The 20,222-nt window shown below is 50.4% G+C and overlaps 9 protein-coding genes across 9 annotated transcripts; 5 read left to right on the top strand and 4 right to left on the bottom strand.

The window, feature by feature from the left end:
* Positions 1–24: 24 nt before the first annotated feature.
* Positions 25–2,850, top strand: MIND_00616100 (P-type phospholipid transporter; the record flags this gene model as incomplete). Its single annotated transcript, XM_037362913.1, has 7 exons — positions 25–116; positions 166–183; positions 244–924; positions 973–1,042; positions 1,090–2,089; positions 2,143–2,346; positions 2,399–2,850. 7 exons carry the CDS (start codon positions 25–27, stop codon positions 2,848–2,850), a joined length of 2,517 nt encoding a protein of 838 aa, XP_037220834.1.
* Positions 2,851–2,970: 120 nt separating this feature from the next.
* On the bottom strand, positions 2,971–5,274 carry MIND_00616000 (uncharacterized protein; the record flags this gene model as incomplete). Its single annotated transcript, XM_037362912.1, has 10 exons — positions 2,971–3,134; positions 3,182–3,499; positions 3,549–3,638; positions 3,696–3,834; positions 3,879–3,973; positions 4,018–4,578; positions 4,620–4,642; positions 4,695–5,007; positions 5,058–5,199; positions 5,248–5,274. The coding sequence occupies 10 exons, from the start codon at positions 5,272–5,274 to the stop codon at positions 2,971–2,973; spliced, it is 1,872 nt and encodes a 623-aa protein (XP_037220833.1).
* Positions 5,275–5,538: 264 nt separating this feature from the next.
* MIND_00615900 (uncharacterized protein) lies at positions 5,539–6,891 on the bottom strand (the record flags this gene model as incomplete). Its single annotated transcript, XM_037362911.1, has 12 exons — positions 5,539–5,571; positions 5,620–5,627; positions 5,681–5,745; positions 5,799–5,830; positions 5,882–5,946; positions 5,997–6,036; positions 6,082–6,110; positions 6,161–6,226; positions 6,274–6,414; positions 6,464–6,509; positions 6,558–6,784; positions 6,837–6,891. 12 exons carry the CDS (start codon positions 6,889–6,891, stop codon positions 5,539–5,541), a joined length of 807 nt encoding a protein of 268 aa, XP_037220832.1.
* Positions 6,892–7,982: 1,091 nt separating this feature from the next.
* Positions 7,983–9,025, top strand: MIND_00615800 (uncharacterized protein; the record flags this gene model as incomplete). The annotated part of the gene is made up of 2 exons (XM_037362910.1): positions 7,983–8,136; positions 8,193–9,025. The coding sequence occupies 2 exons, from the start codon at positions 7,983–7,985 to the stop codon at positions 9,023–9,025; spliced, it is 987 nt and encodes a 328-aa protein (XP_037220831.1).
* Positions 9,026–9,392: 367 nt separating this feature from the next.
* MIND_00615700 (NAD(P)-binding protein) lies at positions 9,393–10,629 on the top strand (the record flags this gene model as incomplete). Its single annotated transcript, XM_037362909.1, has 10 exons — positions 9,393–9,471; positions 9,521–9,793; positions 9,844–9,984; positions 10,033–10,098; positions 10,144–10,212; positions 10,260–10,300; positions 10,347–10,378; positions 10,428–10,492; positions 10,544–10,551; positions 10,597–10,629. The coding sequence occupies 10 exons, from the start codon at positions 9,393–9,395 to the stop codon at positions 10,627–10,629; spliced, it is 807 nt and encodes a 268-aa protein (XP_037220830.1).
* A 693-nt stretch (positions 10,630–11,322) lies between these two features.
* Positions 11,323–14,754, top strand: MIND_00615600 (Zn(2)-C6 fungal-type domain-containing protein; the record flags this gene model as incomplete). The annotated part of the gene is made up of 9 exons (XM_037362908.1): positions 11,323–11,455; positions 11,502–11,529; positions 11,583–12,006; positions 12,057–12,849; positions 12,900–12,991; positions 13,038–13,131; positions 13,189–13,655; positions 13,706–13,837; positions 13,888–14,754. The coding sequence occupies 9 exons, from the start codon at positions 11,323–11,325 to the stop codon at positions 14,752–14,754; spliced, it is 3,030 nt and encodes a 1,009-aa protein (XP_037220829.1).
* Positions 14,755–14,879: 125 nt separating this feature from the next.
* On the bottom strand, positions 14,880–16,436 carry MIND_00615500 (Amidohydro-rel domain-containing protein; the record flags this gene model as incomplete). The annotated part of the gene is made up of 5 exons (XM_037362907.1): positions 14,880–15,602; positions 15,660–15,790; positions 15,841–15,971; positions 16,021–16,147; positions 16,199–16,436. The coding sequence occupies 5 exons, from the start codon at positions 16,434–16,436 to the stop codon at positions 14,880–14,882; spliced, it is 1,350 nt and encodes a 449-aa protein (XP_037220828.1).
* Positions 16,437–16,533: 97 nt separating this feature from the next.
* Positions 16,534–17,741, top strand: MIND_00615400 (Ribokinase; the record flags this gene model as incomplete). Its single annotated transcript, XM_037362906.1, has 6 exons — positions 16,534–16,570; positions 16,619–16,639; positions 16,696–16,901; positions 16,951–17,005; positions 17,053–17,612; positions 17,658–17,741. The coding sequence occupies 6 exons, from the start codon at positions 16,534–16,536 to the stop codon at positions 17,739–17,741; spliced, it is 963 nt and encodes a 320-aa protein (XP_037220827.1).
* A 10-nt stretch (positions 17,742–17,751) lies between these two features.
* On the bottom strand, positions 17,752–19,482 carry MIND_00615300 (uncharacterized protein; the record flags this gene model as incomplete). Its single annotated transcript, XM_037362905.1, has 5 exons — positions 19,009–19,482; positions 18,843–18,960; positions 18,180–18,799; positions 17,962–18,132; positions 17,752–17,910 (listed from the first exon to the last, which is right to left on the bottom strand). Exons 1-5 carry the CDS (start codon positions 19,474–19,476, stop codon positions 17,752–17,754), a joined length of 1,536 nt encoding a protein of 511 aa, XP_037220826.1. The 5' UTR covers positions 19,477–19,482.
* Between the last annotated feature and the right edge of the window lie 740 nt (positions 19,483–20,222).

The raw sequence follows: 20,222 nt of genomic DNA, 5'->3' as shown, positions 1-20,222 counted from the left end.
GTCGCTTTGTTAGCTCTGCCCCCAATGTCGCCAGCAACGAGCGCCGACCCGGATGGCCTAGACCCTTCTTCCACCACGGCTGCGATCCTCAAGGAGCGCCGCTTCAAGCTGAGCCGGTAGGCTTTTGTCAATGTGAAAAGGTTAATGCACTGAACCCCAATTCAGAGCATGCGACCGATGTCGGTGAGCTATTTATTCACTTTCAAGGTGAAATTATATTCTAACGCTAATCTATACGAACAGTCGACGACGTATAAAATGCGATGAAGGTCACCCATGCCAGGCTTGCCTCGCTGCGAGCTCGTCATGCACTTTTGAGGAACCAGGGAAGCGAACACACCCTCACAAATCAAAACGGACCGCTACGCTCGAAGACCGTATGCACCACCTCGAAACCCTCATTCAAGCGATTCCACCAGCAGTCTTTGCTGCTGGCAATATGGCTAACCCATCGACGTTGCCAACAGGCGACATGCCAGCCAGTCCCATTGCACCATTCATGTACCCCAACTTCCCAAGTGGCATACCGCCGCCGTCATTACACGTCTTCCCTCTTACCAATCCGTCAACCCATTTCTCACCAATCGAGCCGAAAGTGGAGGAGAACGTGCTTACCCCGCATTCAGCCTCTGACCCCGCGGCTACCGATCTGCTCACGGAGGATACTGCCCGCCTCTCGCTCTCCGCATCATACCTCTACTTTGACGACGAGGGTTATACACGATGGCAAGGGGAAACCTCTGGTCTTCCCCTTCTCGATTTGCTTGTCGAGCGACATGAACCCTCTTCCGATGCAGTACCGCCGTCAATTCCTCCCTCTCAACAAGACTGGTTTCCCAATCGCATTCCTCGGCGTACGGATGTAAACCCGCAGACTCTTTGGCGCTTGATCACTTCATATATCGCACCCGAGCTTATGGACAGGTACACTTTCCCCAATGTCATTCGATTAGATCATTGATTGGGACCTAGTCTGGTGCAGTGCTACCTTTCGACCTCATACTATATCCTCCCTTTCCTGCACGTTCCGACTTTCCTCTCTGTATGGATTTCTCTTTGTTCCTTCCAACGAATATTCACTAATCTCAGGACTACGGCAATCCAACGAAATGGGGCGAGCCAGGGTTTGCAGCATTCATTGTTTCCATTTGCTGCTTGGCCTCGCGGCATATGGACGACCCCCGCGTACGAGCATCGCCCCAAGATGGTATCTCTGCGGGAACTCAATGGTTCGAATTACTTGGACGACTGAGAACACTCCCAATCGCCGATCGCCCAACCTTGTACACTATTCAGGCTGATCTTATCGCCGCTGTCTATGCAGTTGGTCTTGGTAAACTGTCAAAGGCTGCGGCTTTACTTTCCGAAGCCATCACAATCTCTATCGACGCAGGACTCCACCGCAACGCCGACACTTACGACTTATTCGATCCTGTCGAGGAGGAGGTGAGGAAGCGCACTTTTTGGTGTGTATACATCTGGGACAAACAACTTGGCGCCCATTTTGGCCGACCTCCTTTGCTCCGTCTGCGAGACTGTGATGTTGATGAGCCTCTTCCTGTTGACGACGAGTTTATCTCTCGAGAAGGTGTCAATGTGCCAGTTCTCCCTCCTGGAACCGCCAGCCGCATGGCCGCTTTCGTAACGTCCCTCAGAATCCTTGTTGTCTTGGAGCGGGTGCTTGATGTGCCGCCTCCCAGAGAAAACAGCGGCTACTTGGCTCGCGTTGCTGCCTTGGGGGGGCTGCGTGGGTCGCGCAGGGAGATGCAAGAGGAAGAGGCGCTTTTGGATGAAGTCCACCTCTCCGTCCCGCCTTACTTTGGGCATACCGCAGAAACTCTGGCGAGTGAAGACACGATCCGTCTCACGCAGTCAGTGCGTCTACACTGTGCCGAGCAGTTTGTTAGACTGTTGATCTATCGACATCGATTCTCCGAACTTGTCGCTGAGCGAACGGCGCCAGCAGACCCTGCTTTGCGACCCCCGCAAAGCGAAATCGAGAGGGACGCAATGATCAAAGCACATCTCTCTGCGCTGCAAATTGTCGCGTCTTATCTGTTGGTTGCAAAAAAAGGTCTGATGACCTATTGTAAGTCTTCAAGTCTATTTTTTCCTTTCGGACGGAGCTTATGGAGAGGATAGATGGTGTCCATGTCATCCACCAATTGACACAGGCTGGAAGAACACTTGTTGCGGTGCTTTTGAATTGCAAATCGGACTTACTGCAGCCGCTCATTCCTCCGGGCCTCGACGCACTACGTTCCTGTGTTGGCCTTTTGCGGCGATTCAGTGGGCGATATGTGTGTGGCCTGCGGTCAGGTGACCTGATGGAGGAATTTTGTCGATGTAATGTTCTTCTTATGGCCTCAATATTTGTTGCTGATGACTTGTGGTCTAGTGACTCAAATACCTCTCGATACTCCTAGAGAGCCGGCGGAATCCAACGCCAACTCTCGTCCACCGTGGATTCGACCTGTTCGTAAAAAGTCGATTGCTGCGGTGGCGAACGCGGCTGCCGTCCGGAGGTCAAGGAGCGAAGAGAGCCCGTCTCATCATAGCAGCGGAGAAAGCCCCGAGGCGTTTTCGCCAACAGATTTCTTCACAGCGGAGGCTGCGCAGCCTCCCGATTATGCTCAGACGTTCCCGGAGATGGATGGTGCGGGCCTTGGCCTTGGTAGTCCGGGAGGAGACCCACGAATGTACGTTGACGTGTTGGCGATGTTCAACGACGGGGCGAGCGATGTGGGTGGGGGGCTGATGTTTGGTGCTCACGGTAGTCCAATTTCTCACGACTTTGATGTGCCGTTTGAGAGCAGCTTCAAGATGGGTGGCCTTGTTGCGTCACCATAGTCTATGGGTGATAAGTAAGTATGTATTTTTGCTATTTGCTGTTTTTGTATCGTTTGCATATTCGATGTATGTTTTCAAGTCACAACACTGATCAAGAGGTTTACAAACGAAGTGGTCTAGTCAAGCAGAGCTGCTCGGTTGTGGCGGCACTTCTTTGCTTGGAAGAGCTGGAGGGTATTTCTCGGACGACCTATTCGTGCGACGGGAAAAGGCCATAAAACTGACGACTGCAGCGGCCAGGGTGAAGACGACCGTGAACCATGGGAGGATGGCGAGCAATTTCACTAGATGACCGTGTTTAGAATGCTGCAAGCCTGATTCATTCACCCACAGTAGTCATAGCCCTTGTATGCCGTCTTCGCGCCGAGCGCTCTCTCAACTGTTTTCAGAACGCTGTCTGGGACGCTGATCCCGTCAATGGAAGCCGAGACTTTTATGGATCGCATCACGATGATGTTAGAGACGGCGATCTGACTTGCGAAGAGCCAGACTGCGAGGAAGCCGAGCGAGACAAACTGGATGGGAAGAGACCGCGTGGCGATGCTTGAGCGCGCATTGCTATCGAGGAGAAGGACGCCCGTAAAGACAAAGCAGAGCACCATAATTATTCCGCAGACAACCGTGACAACCGTGCCCGACGCGAAGAGGTCTAATAGTAGTTGGCAATTAACAGAGGGTGAAAACACATCGGGTCATACCGCTCGTGTTCAGATGGACCTTGACTGGCCCACGAGCTTCGCTCAAGGCTTGCTGCTTGTCGTCGTGCTGCTTGACATAGGCGTTGATAGCTAGTAATTTATTAAAGTCGAGATATTATCGACTTGAAAGTCGGCGTGATTGCGTACCAATGCCGAGGGAGATTGCCCCCCATGCGCCCGCCAAAAGGAGGGAAACGAGGCGAGGAAACTTGAGGGGAGTCGTTCCCTGGTCCATGAGGGGGAAGGAAAAGTAGTTGGATACTAATAAAGGCCCGGAGCCACAATACTTATGCAGATTACTTAATCGACAGGGTATTACCCTTTTATTACCTTTAGCTCCTTCCACAGCATGCAGTACACTACGCCACCGCTCGCGAGGAGCCCAAGAAGTGCTCCGAGGTATCGCTGCATCCCGATATCCATCGCTGTCCATATGGTCAGCATTGAACACTCCTCTAAACGCGGTCACCTGCTCCGCCAAAGATGGCGCCAGAAACGCGCCCGACAAAATTTGAATATTGAATCGCCAAGCTCATACGTCTGTTCCAGACTCCCAAGTCCGGCAGCCGCTTGGAGAGCAGACTGAGAGTACATGTGCTCGCCAGGCTGAAGCCGAGTGCAACGAGGAACCAGCACACATAGAATGCACCGATGGGTACATGTGGTAGAGTGAGGACCAGAATAAACGCTAGGAGTAGTCCGCAGCCGCCGATTATGGAGCCAACAGCGAGTGTTAATCTGTCCTGATAGCGAGGCGCGTACCGAACATTGAGTAAGAGGAATGGAAAGGTCGCTAGTTCCCCAAGGGCAATGAAATTGCCTGCAGCAAAGGGAGAGAATTTGTAGGCTGATGCGGGATAAACAGGAATGGCCGACTCGAAGGAGCCGAGTATGAAGAAACACGCTCCAGATGCGTAGCAAATGAAGAGCACAATGCTCATCTGGATGTTAGATAGCGATTGCGAAGTTGGAGGGGCCGAGTCGGTCGGGTTTGATGGTGCGAGCTCAAAAGCTTCTTCGCGAGGCAGGTCTTCAAGAACACCGCAATCGCAACTGCAAAAAGCAGCCAACTAAATGCGGCGATCCATCCCGGACTAAGCATGGTTAGTCAGCCACGAAAGACGTGGTGCGACCAAGTACTGATACCTGGTCAGGCCGTTGAATATGTCGTTGGAAAATCCAATTTTGTAAAGCAGACCGCACACAAATGGGCCAGCACTGAGTCCGAATGATTGGCCGATCACGAGCCAGCTGGCGAGCATCGTGCGTCGTCGAATGCCAACCAGCCGAGGGTCAGTACAATACCTTCGAGCATACATAAACCCCGTATAGCCGATTCCGGAAATCATCCGTCCAATGAGGATGAGGTACAGAAAATGAGCTCGATAGGCAAGCGCATGCAAGCCACTTCCGACAACAAGCGCAGCGCAGATGACTCTCAACGGACCGGTGTATCTTCCTGTCAGAGTTGAGTTGAGTTTGACGATCACTTTTTCTGACTAGACCAACCTTGGTCGAGTTTGGTGATGGGGATAAGCACAATGCCAGAGAGTACATTGGGGATCCCAATGGTGAGACCACCAAAAACCGAAGAACCACCCAGATAGTTGGCATATACGCTCGCAGACGATACGGTCGAGTAGGCAGAAAACTAAATATTAGAAACATTTAATAGCGAGCCATTGGCATCAGGACATACCTGAAGGAGTGCACTACATCCAACCATGACACAGAGCGACGATATATCTGGCAAGCGTAGCTCTGGATCCATTGTACCAACAATTGAATTTGAAGGTTGGACTCGGACTTGTCTGGCGGTCACCGACTGGTGTTCATTTGAGGAACCTGAACGTCTAATGATGTCAATATTCGCTGAGGTAAGTGTCATTATGGTGCAGATGAGAGCGCGATGGGTGGGCCAGCATATCTGATAACGGAGTTTTATTGCAGCTGAAGAGGACCTTGACAGTCAATATATGTAAGGACCGCCTCAGTCAAAGAATGTCCCTCCATTGACAGAGATCTGCACATATTCAGTTCAAGTCATTGGCAACTAAATTTAGCATCGCACAGTTTGACCTGGATGACGACCAATTAGTGGCTTGACCCAGACAGCAAAACAATCTACGTACCGGTGATAAATCGAGACTCCTCAGACGCGAGGAATGCCACGACGTTAGCAACATCTGTTGGGTCTCTGCAGACAATCATTGGTTGAGAGTATAAGCATGTAGTCAGACAGCGACTGACCCTATGATGCCGAGAGGAGTCCGTGCTTTGAGCTTTTGGAAGGATCAGCCCATGGGGGTATGTAGCAGGCTAATGCCACCAACGGTGTCAAAATAGTTTTGCGGCGCGCCGCCTGAGGCAGTAGTTGACCATGATGCGAGCTGGTCCACTAGAGAAACAAGTATTGGCACATCGCATGGTCAGATATCAACAACGAACGCATTGATGTTTCGATAGCACCAGGTGCATAAGCGTTGACCTGAGATTCAACGTCAGAGGCGTCAACAAAACCGGCATGACTCACAGTGATTTGGTGCTTCCCTAGTTCCAATGCTTTCGTGGTCTGGTGAGTATGCCTCCAGACCGAAAACCGTTGGAAATACCAGCCGCTTGTGTGAGCCCTCGGATGGCGAACTTGGAGGCACAATAAGCACTCAAGCCTTCATACCCTAAAGAATTTAAGTGTTGTGTTTTCATGCATGAGAGCGGATGATACCTTTCTTGCCACACATCGACGAAGCTCCAATGATACGCCCACCAGAATTCTGTTGTATCATTTGCTGTGCTGCATACTTGTAACACAAGAAGCAACCGCGTGCATTGACCGTCATAACCGCATCGAAATCGGCAGCGGACACTGAAATAATAGGTTTTGCGGAGCCCAAAGCTTGATCTGATCGACTCACAATCGAATATAGTGTCGTAGCGCGCGATTCCGGCGTTTGCTACCATCTATGGTGGAAGATTAACCCTTTGTAGAAATGTGCTTCGAACACGCACTACAGTCAGCTTCTCGCCTGGAAAATGCGAAACAGCTTCTGCTACCATCTTTTGGACGTCCTCCTCGACCGATATATTCGCAATACAGCTCCATGAACTGCCACCCAAGCTGTTGATTTCTTGGATTAGGCCGTCTAGTTTCGAGGCGTTCGCTGTAATGTCATTCGCGACAACGGTGAAGCCATCGTTCGCGAGGCGAAGTGCAATCACTCGGCCAATGCCTTGCCCTGAACTCGACGTCAACGCCCAAAATTGTGATGCTAAGAGAAACCTTTTCACCTGCGCCTGTTACAATCGCAATCCCTTTGCTCTTCAGAGGACTCTCGGCAGCCATGAGAGGGAGAGGAAAACGAAAGAGCTTTATTAGAGCCGAACCATGGCCATTAGACCCAAAAGCCAGTTGGCTTTTGCCGAGCTAGCACCGTCGTGAAATTACTATCCATCCCCAAATGTTCGGTTCAACAATAGCGGTTAGTGACGTGCTTTCACTGTACCACCCGTAGGCGCAAAAACAGATCGGATAAAATTCGGTTTGGTTGACTAGGAAAAATCGATATACACGTGACTCGGACTTGACAATTTCAGAACAACGTCTCGGACAGAACTCTCTCCAATCGTTGTCTCTACCTGCGTTACCTTCCGCCGTCTTGATACATTCTCAAGTGGACTCGTCAAGCCTCCAAGTCCCAGATCTCGGGTGCACTCCTGTGCACTCAAGTCAATAATTTGAATCAGCCAGGACACATCTTAAAGTTGCATACTGGTACATAGCGCAACTCTCTCAACAGCGCTCTCCTTCTGTGCTGCTCGACGTATGTCGCTGCTAATTCTACAAGCAGAATCATCTCACATTTCGTCTTCTTCTTCCGCTTCTTTTCAGATGTATGGAGACTATGGAATGACTTCCTCTTACCGACAAATCGGCCATCACAAAGCACGACGAATGGCTGAATGCTCAGTATCGTAGATCTCCCGGGTCACCCATCCTTGATCTGACTCCCCCGCGTTTGTTGTCAGTCTGCAATACTAGGATTGGCAAGCGCCTATGATAACCAGGGCCAACAAACCCAACAATTTCCTCCACGATATCATCATATACTCGAGTAGACCAAAGAGCCTCTTGCCAGTACTTACACTTTAAAAGTGATTCAGGTTATTGCACGCATAGATTTTGTGAAACGACTTCAACTCTGAACTTCGTCCAGAAGGGCCTGATTCCGGCATAAGCGGGCCGCGGTGGCCATACCGAAAGGCTTAATTGATCCGAGCTCAAGCGAGCTCATCAGCTCGAAAAGGAAACACTGTCTAATTGTTTGAAGTGGTCTGCGACACTCACTTCACCTTATTGTCTCTTTTGTTCTGCTCTCTATAAGACTCAGCCAAATCCTACCATGATTTGTACGCGGTCGCTCATTCCCTCTTTTCATGGCTTACACATCCCACATCAGCTGCCCTCCTACCACTAATGCACTCTCAAACCAGCAACGCAGTCAATTGCTCCGCACGACCCAAAAGTTAGGCCGTATTTTAGGCACGACTCCGGCTTTGCTTGAAGAGAAGGAAGAGATGCCATTGCAGCGTCCGTCTTGTTCTATCTGTTTACACTTGCATCTTTTTTGCTCATTTGTCACTTAGTCCCTCTCAACCTCCAAAGACTTGCCGTACCCCTGCATGTGCAGCTCTCCTCGATGTACTCTGATGATGATGCCCTCGTTCGATATCCTTCCTCCGACACCCTCTTCTCGTCTGATTACGATACCCCGTCCTACATCAAACGGCCTCCTTCGTCAGCTTCTGACCGGTCGCGACGCAGTGTCGACTCTGGAAAGTCGGTACAAATAAACGAATCTTGGCCTCGTCCACAAACAGAGAGGCCATTTCTGCGCATCAAGGTGGATAACTCGTCAAAACTGGAATCCATTCCACAGTCACCTCCTGCCGAGTCTTACTCGCCTCCGCCAGCCTACTCTTTGCAGTCGCCTCATACGAGCTACACCATTCCTGCGTCGAGAATACCAGTTACATCTCAGCACACATCCCCATTTGCTGTGTTGCCTTCGGCAAATAGCATGCGACGCCAAAAGATGGACAAACTTCGTCGCACTCTTGGAGACGGTGTTCCGTTGCATATGGTTTTCCCGGATGATACGAGCCCAGACGACTCCCCACTTTCGTCAAGTTCGGAAGAAGACCTTCCTATCCTTATTCCCCAACGGCGAATTCGCCATGCCCGCGACTCTCTTTTGCTGCCTTCGCGTATTCCCACTGAAAAGAAGCTGAGCATAATCGCCGAGCGCGAAGAGGCTTACCTTTTCCATCCCCCGTCGCCCTCAGAACGCGGATCGGTTGACTCTGACCGCTATGAGGGTGATACTGAAGGTGATGCTACGAGTACCATCGCCATCAACCGTCGCTCTTCACAAGGCTACCCGCACAAAATTAAACGTGTGCCCGTACCCGTTGCATGAACTCATGCTCTCATGAACCCTCCCCTTCTGTATCAAATAGTCACATACCAGCATCTTCCGTCCATACCACCAGTCCTTCATGCTTTCTATAACTCTACTCCATCCACGCTCATTTCTTGCTTTCAGTCACGTCTTTTATTCACTAATCTTCCCTTCCACACCCCTCACGCATCTCTGTATCACTGTTGGTATTTCTGTGAAATACGTTCTGTACATGCTGCGGAAGCCCGGTCCGGAGTCCAGGGTCAAACACTGCACGTGATCGCGCGCCTTTCTCCATCAACGACCACTTTGCTTCTCTTTGCTTGCGCCGTCTTTTGACCGACGATGATACCCGCAATGTTCCCGTCAAATCTCCTGAGAATATATGGATGATATCCGCTCAACCTCAGGCCTCTTCAACACTACCATGTCGTCAAAAGGAGTCGCTGTTGTCACTGGATCAGGTATGCCTCTCGGTAAATCGACAACCAATCTCTGAATGCTCGCCTGTAGCACAAGGGATTGGGAGGGCAATTGCACTCAGACTGGCTGAGGACGGCTATGACTTGGCCATAAACGACATAGCAAATAACCAGCAGAATCTTGAATCACTCGCTAAGGAGATAGAAAGCAAAGGTCGCAAGGCTACGACGGTTTTAGCAGATGTTTCTCAAGAAGAAGAGGTGAAGAAAATCCTAGACCACGTCATTGAACATCACGGCGGGGTCAATGTCTTCGTCGCCAATGCTGGGATAGCTGGCCCAGCTGGTGGGGGCTTCGCAACTGGTGCCTTCGTCTATAGTTCCCTACAATCCGCTCTTCTAACAAGTGCCCAGTTGATGGCGAAACTTTCGACCGTGTCATGAATATTAACGCTCGCAGCACTTTCCTCTGCTACAAGTACGCTGGACAACAAATGATCAAGCAAGGGGGCGGTGGACGCATCATTGGTGCTTCCTCAGTTGCCGGTAAAAAGGGTGAGTTGTGTGCGGCGCCAAATCGATGACCTCCGAACCTGCTATCAGCTATCGCTACTCAAGCTGTCTACTCCGCGTCTAAAGCTGCTATCAGGGCTCTCACTCAGGCCGCCGGTAGGTTCATTCGAACCGCGAAGGTTAATACTTATGTTGTTATAGCACAGGAATTTGGACCGAGTGGCATTACAGTCAATGCATACGCGCCCGGCGCCATCAACACTACAATGCGTACGTCTTGGTCCAACTCTGTGAGTATGTTCACAGGGAAACCATAGTCACTGGCGGTTTTGAGCAAGCGGATGCTATCATTGGCCATGTAGGCTAATAGTTCGATATTGCCCGTCTAATGCAGTCAACTATAGTTCAAAAGTCTGTCGCCACTCGGTATAGTTGGGTATGACCTCGTTTGCGTTGCTCGTTGTCTGCTCAGCTTCAATACCCAGTGAACCGCAAGATATCGCAGGCCTTGTTTCGTACCTTGCTTCAGATGAATCACGTTTCATTACCGGTAGGAGATGCGTTCAGTTCAATTCTAGCTAAATATTGATGCCATGACCAGGCCAAAGCGTACGCAAAGTCCGTTTACTGTGTCTTGAACTTATCTGCCTATAGATCTCAATCAACGGTGGACTTTTTTTTGATTAGGTTGCCTTGAATCGAGAATCTGTCATCAACTTCGTTTCCGTTGTGCAGATTGATCAAGTCCTCCCTACCCACGTTAATAGCTGGATTAGAAACCCAGACTCTTGAGGCAGTTTAACCGTAATAACTATGATTTTGTCATGTTCATCCAAGGTGTTCTTAGTCAATCTGACGTTCACACCGACGGCAAACCTAAGAACTGGGGGGAAACTGGCGCATATTTTAATTGCAGCGCTAGCATTGCCAGGCAACAAGCCGTTTAACCGTGTGAACGGGATTTAAACATTGGGTGGCTGGTGGTTGGCGCCGGATTTATACGTGCTCCTCCGATGCTACAACCTTTGGACGCAATTCGAGTCGAAACCATTGACGTTTTCGTCGACCTATGTAAGCACAAAAAAATCGGGGTGGGGGCTTTTACTACTGGTATGTCCTACTAGAAGGTAGCAAGTGAGGCGGGTAGGATAACAAAAATGGCGCTCAGAGTTTTTTTTCTTTGAGGATGAAGTGAATCCAATTACTTGGCGTGTTGATGCGCTTGATGCTATCCGCAGCCGGCCACAGTTTGAGGCAGAATCAATGAGCCCGATTTAGTACCCACGAGATTGCGATCCGTGGGAAGTCCGTTTCCTACAAAACTCTGTTCTCCCAAACGACCACGACAACACTTTGGCTCCGGAGAGTTTCTACTCTGGCATGCCCGTCGACAAGTCCAAGCAACAAAAAACAACTCCGAAGCGATCAAAGGATTCAGACTACATCTCCCCTCATTTTATTGGCAGTAGTGGCCTCACCCATGCTCGTGAGCTCGAGGTCAAACGGAGTCGTGGTGCGTGGCTATCAAGTCGCCTCAATCCATCTCATTGCGATTTTAGGTGAGGTAAGTTGTGCAGAATGTCGGCGGTAAGTTCAAGTTACTTGGCCTCGCTCTCCTCCGCTCTTATCCTTGTTGGTAGCCTCAAGATTAAGTGCGACAAGCAAATTCCTTGCCAGTCATGTGTTCGTCGCGGTTGCTCTGCCCTTTGTCCAAATGGCGCACTGGCTACTGGCCAAGGTACTCGCTTCGTTCTAGCGGCAACCGAACATCTTCACCGCAAGATTGCTCGCATGGGAGAGCGTATTCGGGCATTGGAGGATGCTTTAACGACCCTTCACGCTGCTCAGGGAGGTCCTGATAGACCCATACACCCGCTCCTAGTCGATAGCGAAGATTTTTCCCTTCCTGACGAACCTCCAACACCCCGTCGCGGTGTTGTTGAAGAGGAAAGCAACAACCCAAGCAGAACTTCTGGGAACGGGGACGTTATTGACGCTTTTGGAACCTTGAGCATATCCGACCACGGTATTTCCAGGTTTTTTGGTCCAACAGGAGGCTCAGAGGTACGTGCTCTTCCGGCGCCACCTGCAAAAGGTATAATCGGTCACAACAGAGTCTGCTCATTGCAAGTTCGCCTTCACCTACATCCTCTCCTTCTTCCCTGTCCCTTTCCCGTTCCTCCGACTCCCTTTCTCCACCCTCAAGCCACGCATCCTCTCCAGACTCTCCTTCAGACAATCGCGTTCATTCCATCAAGAGCGACTCTTCAATTCCCGCGCTAGCTCTGTTTTCCGCCAATGCCTTCCCATTAACTCCCTTCGGCACCCCTTCAGCCATCCGCGACCTCGTGACTTCTCATCTCCCCCCTCGCGCCCATGGTCGTCTCTTGATCGACAGCTACTTCGCACAACTTGCCTGGCTTTTCCGCGGGGTAACCCGTGGCCAAGTTAAAGACATGATGTGTGGAATTTATAGCTCGTATGGCCCAACTGGCGAACGTGACGATTTCGACGACTTGGAAGGTGATGAAGACCAGGAGGGTGACCCTGAGGACCACACTGGCCCTCATGATCTTGCACTTTTGTTCATGATTTTTGCCACCGGTGCTCTCGTGCAGCCACAGTCAGAAAACGCCACGAATTTACCGCCAGACGAAGAAGAAGAGATATATCGGAAACGCGTCAGTGCCGAGGGCGAGCATTTCCACCAAATCGCTCGAGCAGCACTGGCGCTGCAACCCGTACTCGAAAAACCGAGCATTGTCACCATACAAGCACTCCATCTTCTTAGCATATATTATGGCATGGCCACTGCCCCCAACTACAAAGAGGACGCTGAAACCAGCATGGAAATGACCTGGAGCTTAATAACACTTGCTGCTCATCTAAGCCAGACCATAGGACTGCGTGCGTTGACTTCTTCTTTCTCTCGAATGTCACTTACGCAGTGCATGCAGATCGGGACAGCGCTAGATGGGGACTGTCGCCGAAAATGGTACAACGCCGACGAATTCTTTTTTGGGACCTGTTCGTCGCAGATGTGTGGCTGGTCAGTCCAAATAATCACCAAGTAGCGTTACTCATTATTCTCACAGAGTCTGAATAACGGACGACCTCCATCCTTCTCTTTGGCATATATTGACTGCTCGTTCCCCACATATGAAGGTTCCAGGGCAAAGGAAGGGGCGTGTACGTGGCTTATGCTCTTGCTTCTCGAAGGCTTGTCGATGACCCATTACACAACAGTTGAGATATGGCAGTTCCGCTTTGCCGCTGAGTGCGTCGCCGATGTTACAGCACGCACTCTGACCGCAGAGGCACCGGGTTATTCGACAATCATGGAGTTGGACAAGAAAGTACGAGAATTTCCGTTACCTCCTTTGGATGATGTGAGCCCGGACGACCTTGGGGCGAGTCTGCAGCGTTGTGTCCTGGAACACATCAGAGAAACAGGTTCGGTCACCTTTTTGCTGCATATCAAGGGGAAAACTCACGCATATACGGCAGTTTTACTATATATCCATCGCAGCTTTTTTGCTCAAGCGATTATTGAGCAACCCGTCAATCCCCTGAAGAGCGCCTACGCACCTTCATTTCTTGCTGCTTATCGTGCCAGCGCTACTATACTTAAATCTGTGCGCGATCAGTTCGAAATTACACCAATCGCTTGCGCAAGGTTTTGGACGATGTGGACGTTTGCGTTCAGTTCAGCGGTGAGCTTATACCACATCTACACACAAAATCGGTGTTTATGAACTTGTAGGTTGTGTTTGGCACCGTTGTAACACGAGGACCTCGAAGTCCACTGGCGAATGCAGCAATGACAGAGCTTGAACAAGCGTGTATTCTGTTCTCCAAGGCAGCGGTTCACAGCCGTCGAGCTATGAAGGCTCTGGTTCGTTATGATCATGTCTTCTTGCGGTCACCGTATTGATAAGATGACAGCCTATTCTCACCAAACTGAGTGAGAAGGCACGACATGCTTTGGTAGCTGCTCAAAATGACCCGATGGGGGGAGATGATAAAGGCGGACTTTTGTGGAATATGCAAGGAGTTCTTGGACCAGGTGGCCAACCTGTTCAGGTCAAAACAGAGGAGCTTGACGACGAGCTCACGATATTCGCGGGACACACGCGATTCGTCTCTGGTCAACTCCAGCGTGGGTCTCCCGTTAAATTCCCCTCTCGTCGTCAACTAGCAAATCCTCCCATGCACACTGACGACCAGCTTTACGGACGATCGGATCGAGTTTCACCGCAACAACACCAGTATCCCGTCGAGCCTCCCATTCCTCCTCGCCAGCGGCTTCACTCAATGCCTTCGTCCTCGGATTTACATCAACATCACGACCGCTCAACTGTCAACGTGAACATCGATTCTCGTTGGGGCGCACGCGACTATGCCCCTGATGCGGCTCACTCTTACGCCTACCATTCCTCCCCACACTCTGCCATTCAGGAGCAAATACCTCACCAGCAGCAACTCTATCACTCTGATGGAAATAGAATCCCACGCTCTATTCCCCCCACTCCGTCCGCGCCTTACGCATGGCCAGTCGATGGATACGAAGGCCAACATTTACAGCAGCCGCCTCCTACCCCACATCATCACCCACAATACTCTTTACACCAGCAATATCCCTCTCATGATCACGCATATCCTCATCCACAACAAGCTAGTGCTTTTCAAGCACACAATACCGAGCTCGCACAACTTGGTCTTGCAGCACGTGACTCGCGGCTGGATGAAAGATGGAGCCATTTCATGGAGGACTCTGGCTTGCTTGAAGGTATCGATTTCCGCGCTCGATGACCTATCATGCTCTCTCTGTTTCTTTCTTTCGCTATCATGGTCTGGATCTAATGCTGTCGTTATTCGTATGTAGTGTAGTAGTGTGGAACCTGTAATATTCTCATTCGCTGTAGCCCTAACATAAATCATGACAGAGGCACTTGCTTGCCTCTGAGCTTGTAGACACGTCCTCTCTTCATGACGAATTGGACACGACGAATGGTTGCTGAGAAATCTGTCGCCAGGTTGCCCTCAAGACCAACAAGATCAGCAGCCCATCCTTCTTTGACCCAGCCAAATGGGACGGCATTATCGCCACCGTCAGGCTCCGATTCCAACACTCCACCGATACATTCCCAGCCGCCCAGTGTGGCCCAACGAAGAACCCACTCCCAAGGCGCCCCAAGCTGGACCATAAGATCCATCTCGAGCGCATTCTCACCATGATTAAAAACACCGGTATCACCTCCACAGGCGATAGCAACGTTTCCCAGTCCTGCAGCAAGCACTGCTTGAAAGGACTTTTTGACCGTATCCCATACCGACGAGTCGCCTGTCCGCTGGGCAATGGAATAGTAGGCAGCCAGGGTAGGCACCCATACCGTCCGGCATAGTGGGCTTGCCAGCTTGTTGATTATTTCGACCGAAGTGTGCAGCTCAGAGCCATGCTCAATGGAATCGATGCCTAGCTCAAGCAGGTCTTGCATTACGGGTACCGTTTTTGCATGGGCGGCAATTTTGAGGTTGTACTGGTGGACAGTGTTGATGAGAATCTTGAGCTCGTCGTAGTTGAAGGTGCGGATGCTTTTCCCTGCGATGCGGGGAGACACGTCAAGAAGACGAGAGCGGACTGGGTAGTCTGCGTATATCTGGCAATAATTTTTTTTTTGAAAAAGTGGTCATTTCAGTAGCAATTAAAACCAAACCTTGATACAATCCGCTCCTGCCCCAATCTGGCGTCGAACCACGCGAATGCATTCCATTGGGCCATCGGCGGCCTCAGCGCCCACCACGTCATCAAGTCCTTCTTTATTGACGCGCACTGCGCCTTTGGGACCTAAGTTAATGTTGATTTGAAGTATGTTACAGGTGAACAACTTGGCAGACCATAGCTGCCCGTCGAGACAATGGCTCGATTTGCAGTAAAATACCGAGGGCCTGCGATGAGCGGATTCGGCCCTGAGAGTGATTTCCTCAACCCGATGTCAGCATCCTCCGCTCCCTCAGTTCCCAGGTCTCTTAGGATGAGATTGAGAACATTAGCCAATAGATCAACGACAACCACACCGTACAGAGGTGTACCCAGCCATGAGGGTTCGATTCGCGTGGACGGTAGCGCGAATGGTCCGCTCAGCGAGACTCTCCTTCGTGAGTTGGTCTATCCATGACGTTTCTGCATAAGAATGGAGAAAGACTTGTTGGCTTAGATTGACTATACTGCAAGCGGCCATAAACCGTCACGTACAGTGAACATGTGCGTCGACGAAACCAGGACAGAGAGTAAGATGGCGAAGGTCGATTGTCTCATCGTCGAATACTGTGGTGGTGGTTGCGGTGAAAGTTTCGACATGGGTGATGAGACCAGTGCTCCTGCAAACCGTGATCAATTGGTTCGGAACGAGTTGTCGGAGATGAGGGTCGTAAAGCTGGCCAGCGAGAATTTTGGAGAACATCTTCATTGCGCTAAAGATGGCCAGCTTCATCAAGAACCCATTTCTCAGATGACCACATGTCCATATCCCTCTTCATCCGTCTCGCGGGAGCAAAGCTCGATTTGGAGAGCGAAAAATTTACTAGAGAATGCCGCCTCCAAGGTGTTTAGTGCGAGGGTCCATAAGTTCGTACCATTCAACCTTCCATTCAGCTCACTCAAACTGGACTCCAGACGTCGACGAGTTCTTCCAAGGCATTTACAGGCTTCCCATTCGCTGCCAGAGCAATCCCACTGAATGTGAACCCAAGTACAGGAATTCGTCCAGCCTGGACAAACGATTTCTTCGAATGACCTCGTGAAGCGATTAGGCGGGAAGGGCGCAAATCAATCTGTCGCGATTGCGCGCGCTGGTGGCCTCGTTGATTTCGTAGGGGCTGTCGGCTCCGATGGATTGTGGGTGAAGGACGAATTGAAGGTGGCGGGAGTCAATGTGGAAGGGATGCTGCTGGTCAAGGTGAGGAGCACCCTTCCATCACCCGCTTCGCATAACTGAGATGGTTTAGGAAAACACTGGGCGAGCAATAATCCAAGTGAATGCAGCCGGAGAAAATAGTATCAGTACGTAGTCGATGCTCGTTCATGTCTATGGGCTCAATACTCTGCAGTCCTATTTAAAGGCGCCAACTACACATCTATCTCGCCTCAAAAAATTCATTCAGACACCACCCACATGGTATTCCAAAATGAAGTGCCTCTTCAGTCGACAATCGAGTTCCTTACTTCAGCTGCATCCTCCAACATCGCCACCGTCTTCAACCCGTCCCCAATGCCCACTCGCAACGAGCTCCAGTCATTTCCTTGGAACCAATTAACATGGCTGATCGTCAATGAGGGCGAAGTATCAGAGCTTTGTACGATGCTCGATTTAGCGGTTCCCCAGCAGTCCACCTCTCCAAACAAAGCTGCGCAGTCACTGGTACTCACTCTCTCCATACGTATACCCAGCACAAACATTGTCTGTACCCTCGGTGCAGATGGGGTCATCGCAAAGTTTTGCTTGTTTCCAGAAACGGTCCATGTTCCAGCAGCTCAACTCAGCGGACCGCCACTCGATACAACTGGGGCTGGCGATTGCTTCACGGGTTATTTGGTTGCGGGACTGATGAAATTGGGGTCGACGGCTACTATTTCGGAGTACCTGCAAGTCCTTCAAAGAGCAACCAAGGTAGGACTCTTCATCGTTAGGGCAATGCATCTCAAGTTTTGATAGGCAGCAGGGATGTGTGTGGAGAAAGCAGGAGCTGCATCGAGCATACCACTGGGTATAGATGTCGATGTGCGAATGAATGAATGAACATAAAGAATCATGCGGGATCCCAAAGCAAGTCGTTGAGGGGCACGTCGAGTTGTGATGATAGCTCGGCTGCGGTGTCGTAGGTTATTCCGCATTTGAACGTGGCACCATCCAGTTTGTCGGTGGACGAGGCTCGTTGGAGGAGTCCTGAGTCAGCAAGTTCAACAATCTGAACAGGATATTAGCTAGTTTGTTTGAGGGTGATAGGGGAATCATATACCGTAGTGAAAACGTTAACTCGCGAGGTTTCCATATCGGTGTATTCACCAGGAATGGTATACTGCGGCATTTCTGGTCGCCGATCCGCATCGTTTTCCTCAAGAAGAGCGCCCAAAATCGCAAGTAGTCTTTCGACTGGAAATATATTTGGTCCAAGAACTCGTTGCGGAAGCTAGACAATGGTCAACCCGAGATCGAAAGCACGAGACCGGTGCTAACCTTTGCAATGCCTGACTTGGGCGCAGCTCGATTAATGCGGCGTTTGCGTTTTTTCTCGTCCAAGCCCCGACCGAACATACGGAGATCGGACATTTGCGGATTGGTCGATGCTAGATAGGCTGCGATGAGGAGGAATTTGGCCATTCGAGGAAGGTCCGCCATGTGGTCGTCGTTTGGCGATTTAGAGGACTCTCCACTAAGCGGCTTGGTTTCGGAGGGTGGTTTTGACAACAAATTGGGTTCAGGCGCATGGGACGCAGCCCAATTGAGCGCATGGTCATGGCGCGGGTAGAGTGTTTCCAGCGCTGCCTTGAAACTTGGCTTGAAAAGTCGAATTAGTCGCATCCGGACATATTCGGATGGAGGCTCGAGAGGCGTGTCGGGATCCTCCGAATCGTTGTGTGCATCGAGAACGGGCTGGGCGAATCCAGGCCATCGGGCGGCAGCGACATATTGGATTTCGGCGGGGTCTTGAACATAGACATAGCATGTGTCCACAACAATCTCTGCGAAGTTGTTGTAAAGGTTCCGTAAGCTGGGATGATAGATGGTCGGGACATTTGTGTGGCTGCTCTTAGCGCATAGTTTATCAAACACAGAATTGAGTCTTGCCACATGCGCTGCCAAAGGTCATTGAAAGCAGTGACCTGAACCATTGCAGACCTTTTTTGTCTAGCGGGGCCACATCCATAAAGTACGGATCTGGAGACCCACCGAAAGGCGGTCGGAACTCTTCCCAGGAAACATCCGACAGCAAGATAACGCTGAGATTAAGGCGACTCTTCAGGGAGTATCATTAGTTTTTCATTCGAGTCTCAGGCGTACATACCAACTCAGCTAAACGAGCAAGTGGAACGATAAGCTCTGGGATATTGTCTTGCAACCGCTCAGCTTTCTCGATAAATATGACCAGTTGGCCATCCACTTTGTTTGTTTTTTTGAGATGGTCGTTCACAGCCTTCAGCCCATGCAAAAACCCATCTATGTTCTGATTCCATCGTTCGCCCTCTTCACCACCCCAAACCACACACCCATCGGACCATCGGGGTTGCCACTTTGCGAGTTGATTAAGGACGGTGTCATAGAGAATCCGAGGCTGGAAGCATGCTACCGCGTTCACGTGGGCGAAATCAAGAGGAGTCGGCGCGGATGCACAAGTTTTCAGAACAGAGCTGATGACGCCGGCCGTTGTCCCTGAAGAAATTGGATCATGGACATAGATGAAGGGTGGGGGAGAGCCTGTGAGAAGGGAAGATAATTCCTGTGTGAGAGGTTCATAACCTGGATGTTTGGCCATCGTCGCGTTGGAAAGAAGAGTCACGATGCACGTGTCTGTGACAGTCTTATCTTATCTTATCAAATATTCACAATCAACACACGCTTCAAGCCTCTTCAAATGGACTCACGACGCTCTACCACAAGATATACAAGTGAGATATACTTAAATGGATGGCTCAGGAGATACAGAGGGTATCAAATGGTCGATGCCTGGCAATTAAAATGTGTTGAATGCTTCTAGGAATGGAGGTCCAGAGCCACGCAAAGAGCACTTCACTTGTTGTTGATGATAAGGTACCACGGCACAGTAGGCCAATCGGCCCATCTCAAAGCATGCGCGCTTGGATTCTGAAGGCAGTACTTAGAGAATTTTGACAGCAAGTTCCATGTTGTGGGCGAATTAGGCGAGTGATGAATTAAAGAATTGTCATCTGCACGGATGTTTTGCAGTTTTGACAGCCAGGTACAGAGCGAAGTTAAGAGGAAAAGGCGCCGTCGATTCAATGTGCGTCTATCTTCGGAAACTCCAGCCCTCGAATTCTTCAACCGTTTAGGTCCTTCGATTGTGGTGAGAGAAAGGATACCGATAACTTCGGAATTAACGGGCTTTGTCGCTGTATTCAATGATTCGAGAACCTTCAGAAGTCCAATTGCATTTTTTAGCCGGGAGCTACATCGATGTTGTCGGAGTTTGTTTGAGGAATTGAGGTCTACAGCCGCAAAAAGAACACAGTACGGAAATGAAGAACAAGTGGCGGTTGATAA

This window comes from Mycena indigotica (assembly GCF_014461135.1).
Source record: "Mycena indigotica strain 171206Taipei chromosome Unknown Mind.scaff0005, whole genome shotgun sequence".
Taxonomy (NCBI): domain Eukaryota; kingdom Fungi; phylum Basidiomycota; class Agaricomycetes; order Agaricales; family Mycenaceae; genus Mycena; species Mycena indigotica.
The sequence above is the reverse complement of the archived record's forward strand: the minus strand, read 5'-3'. Positions and strand labels throughout refer to the sequence as shown.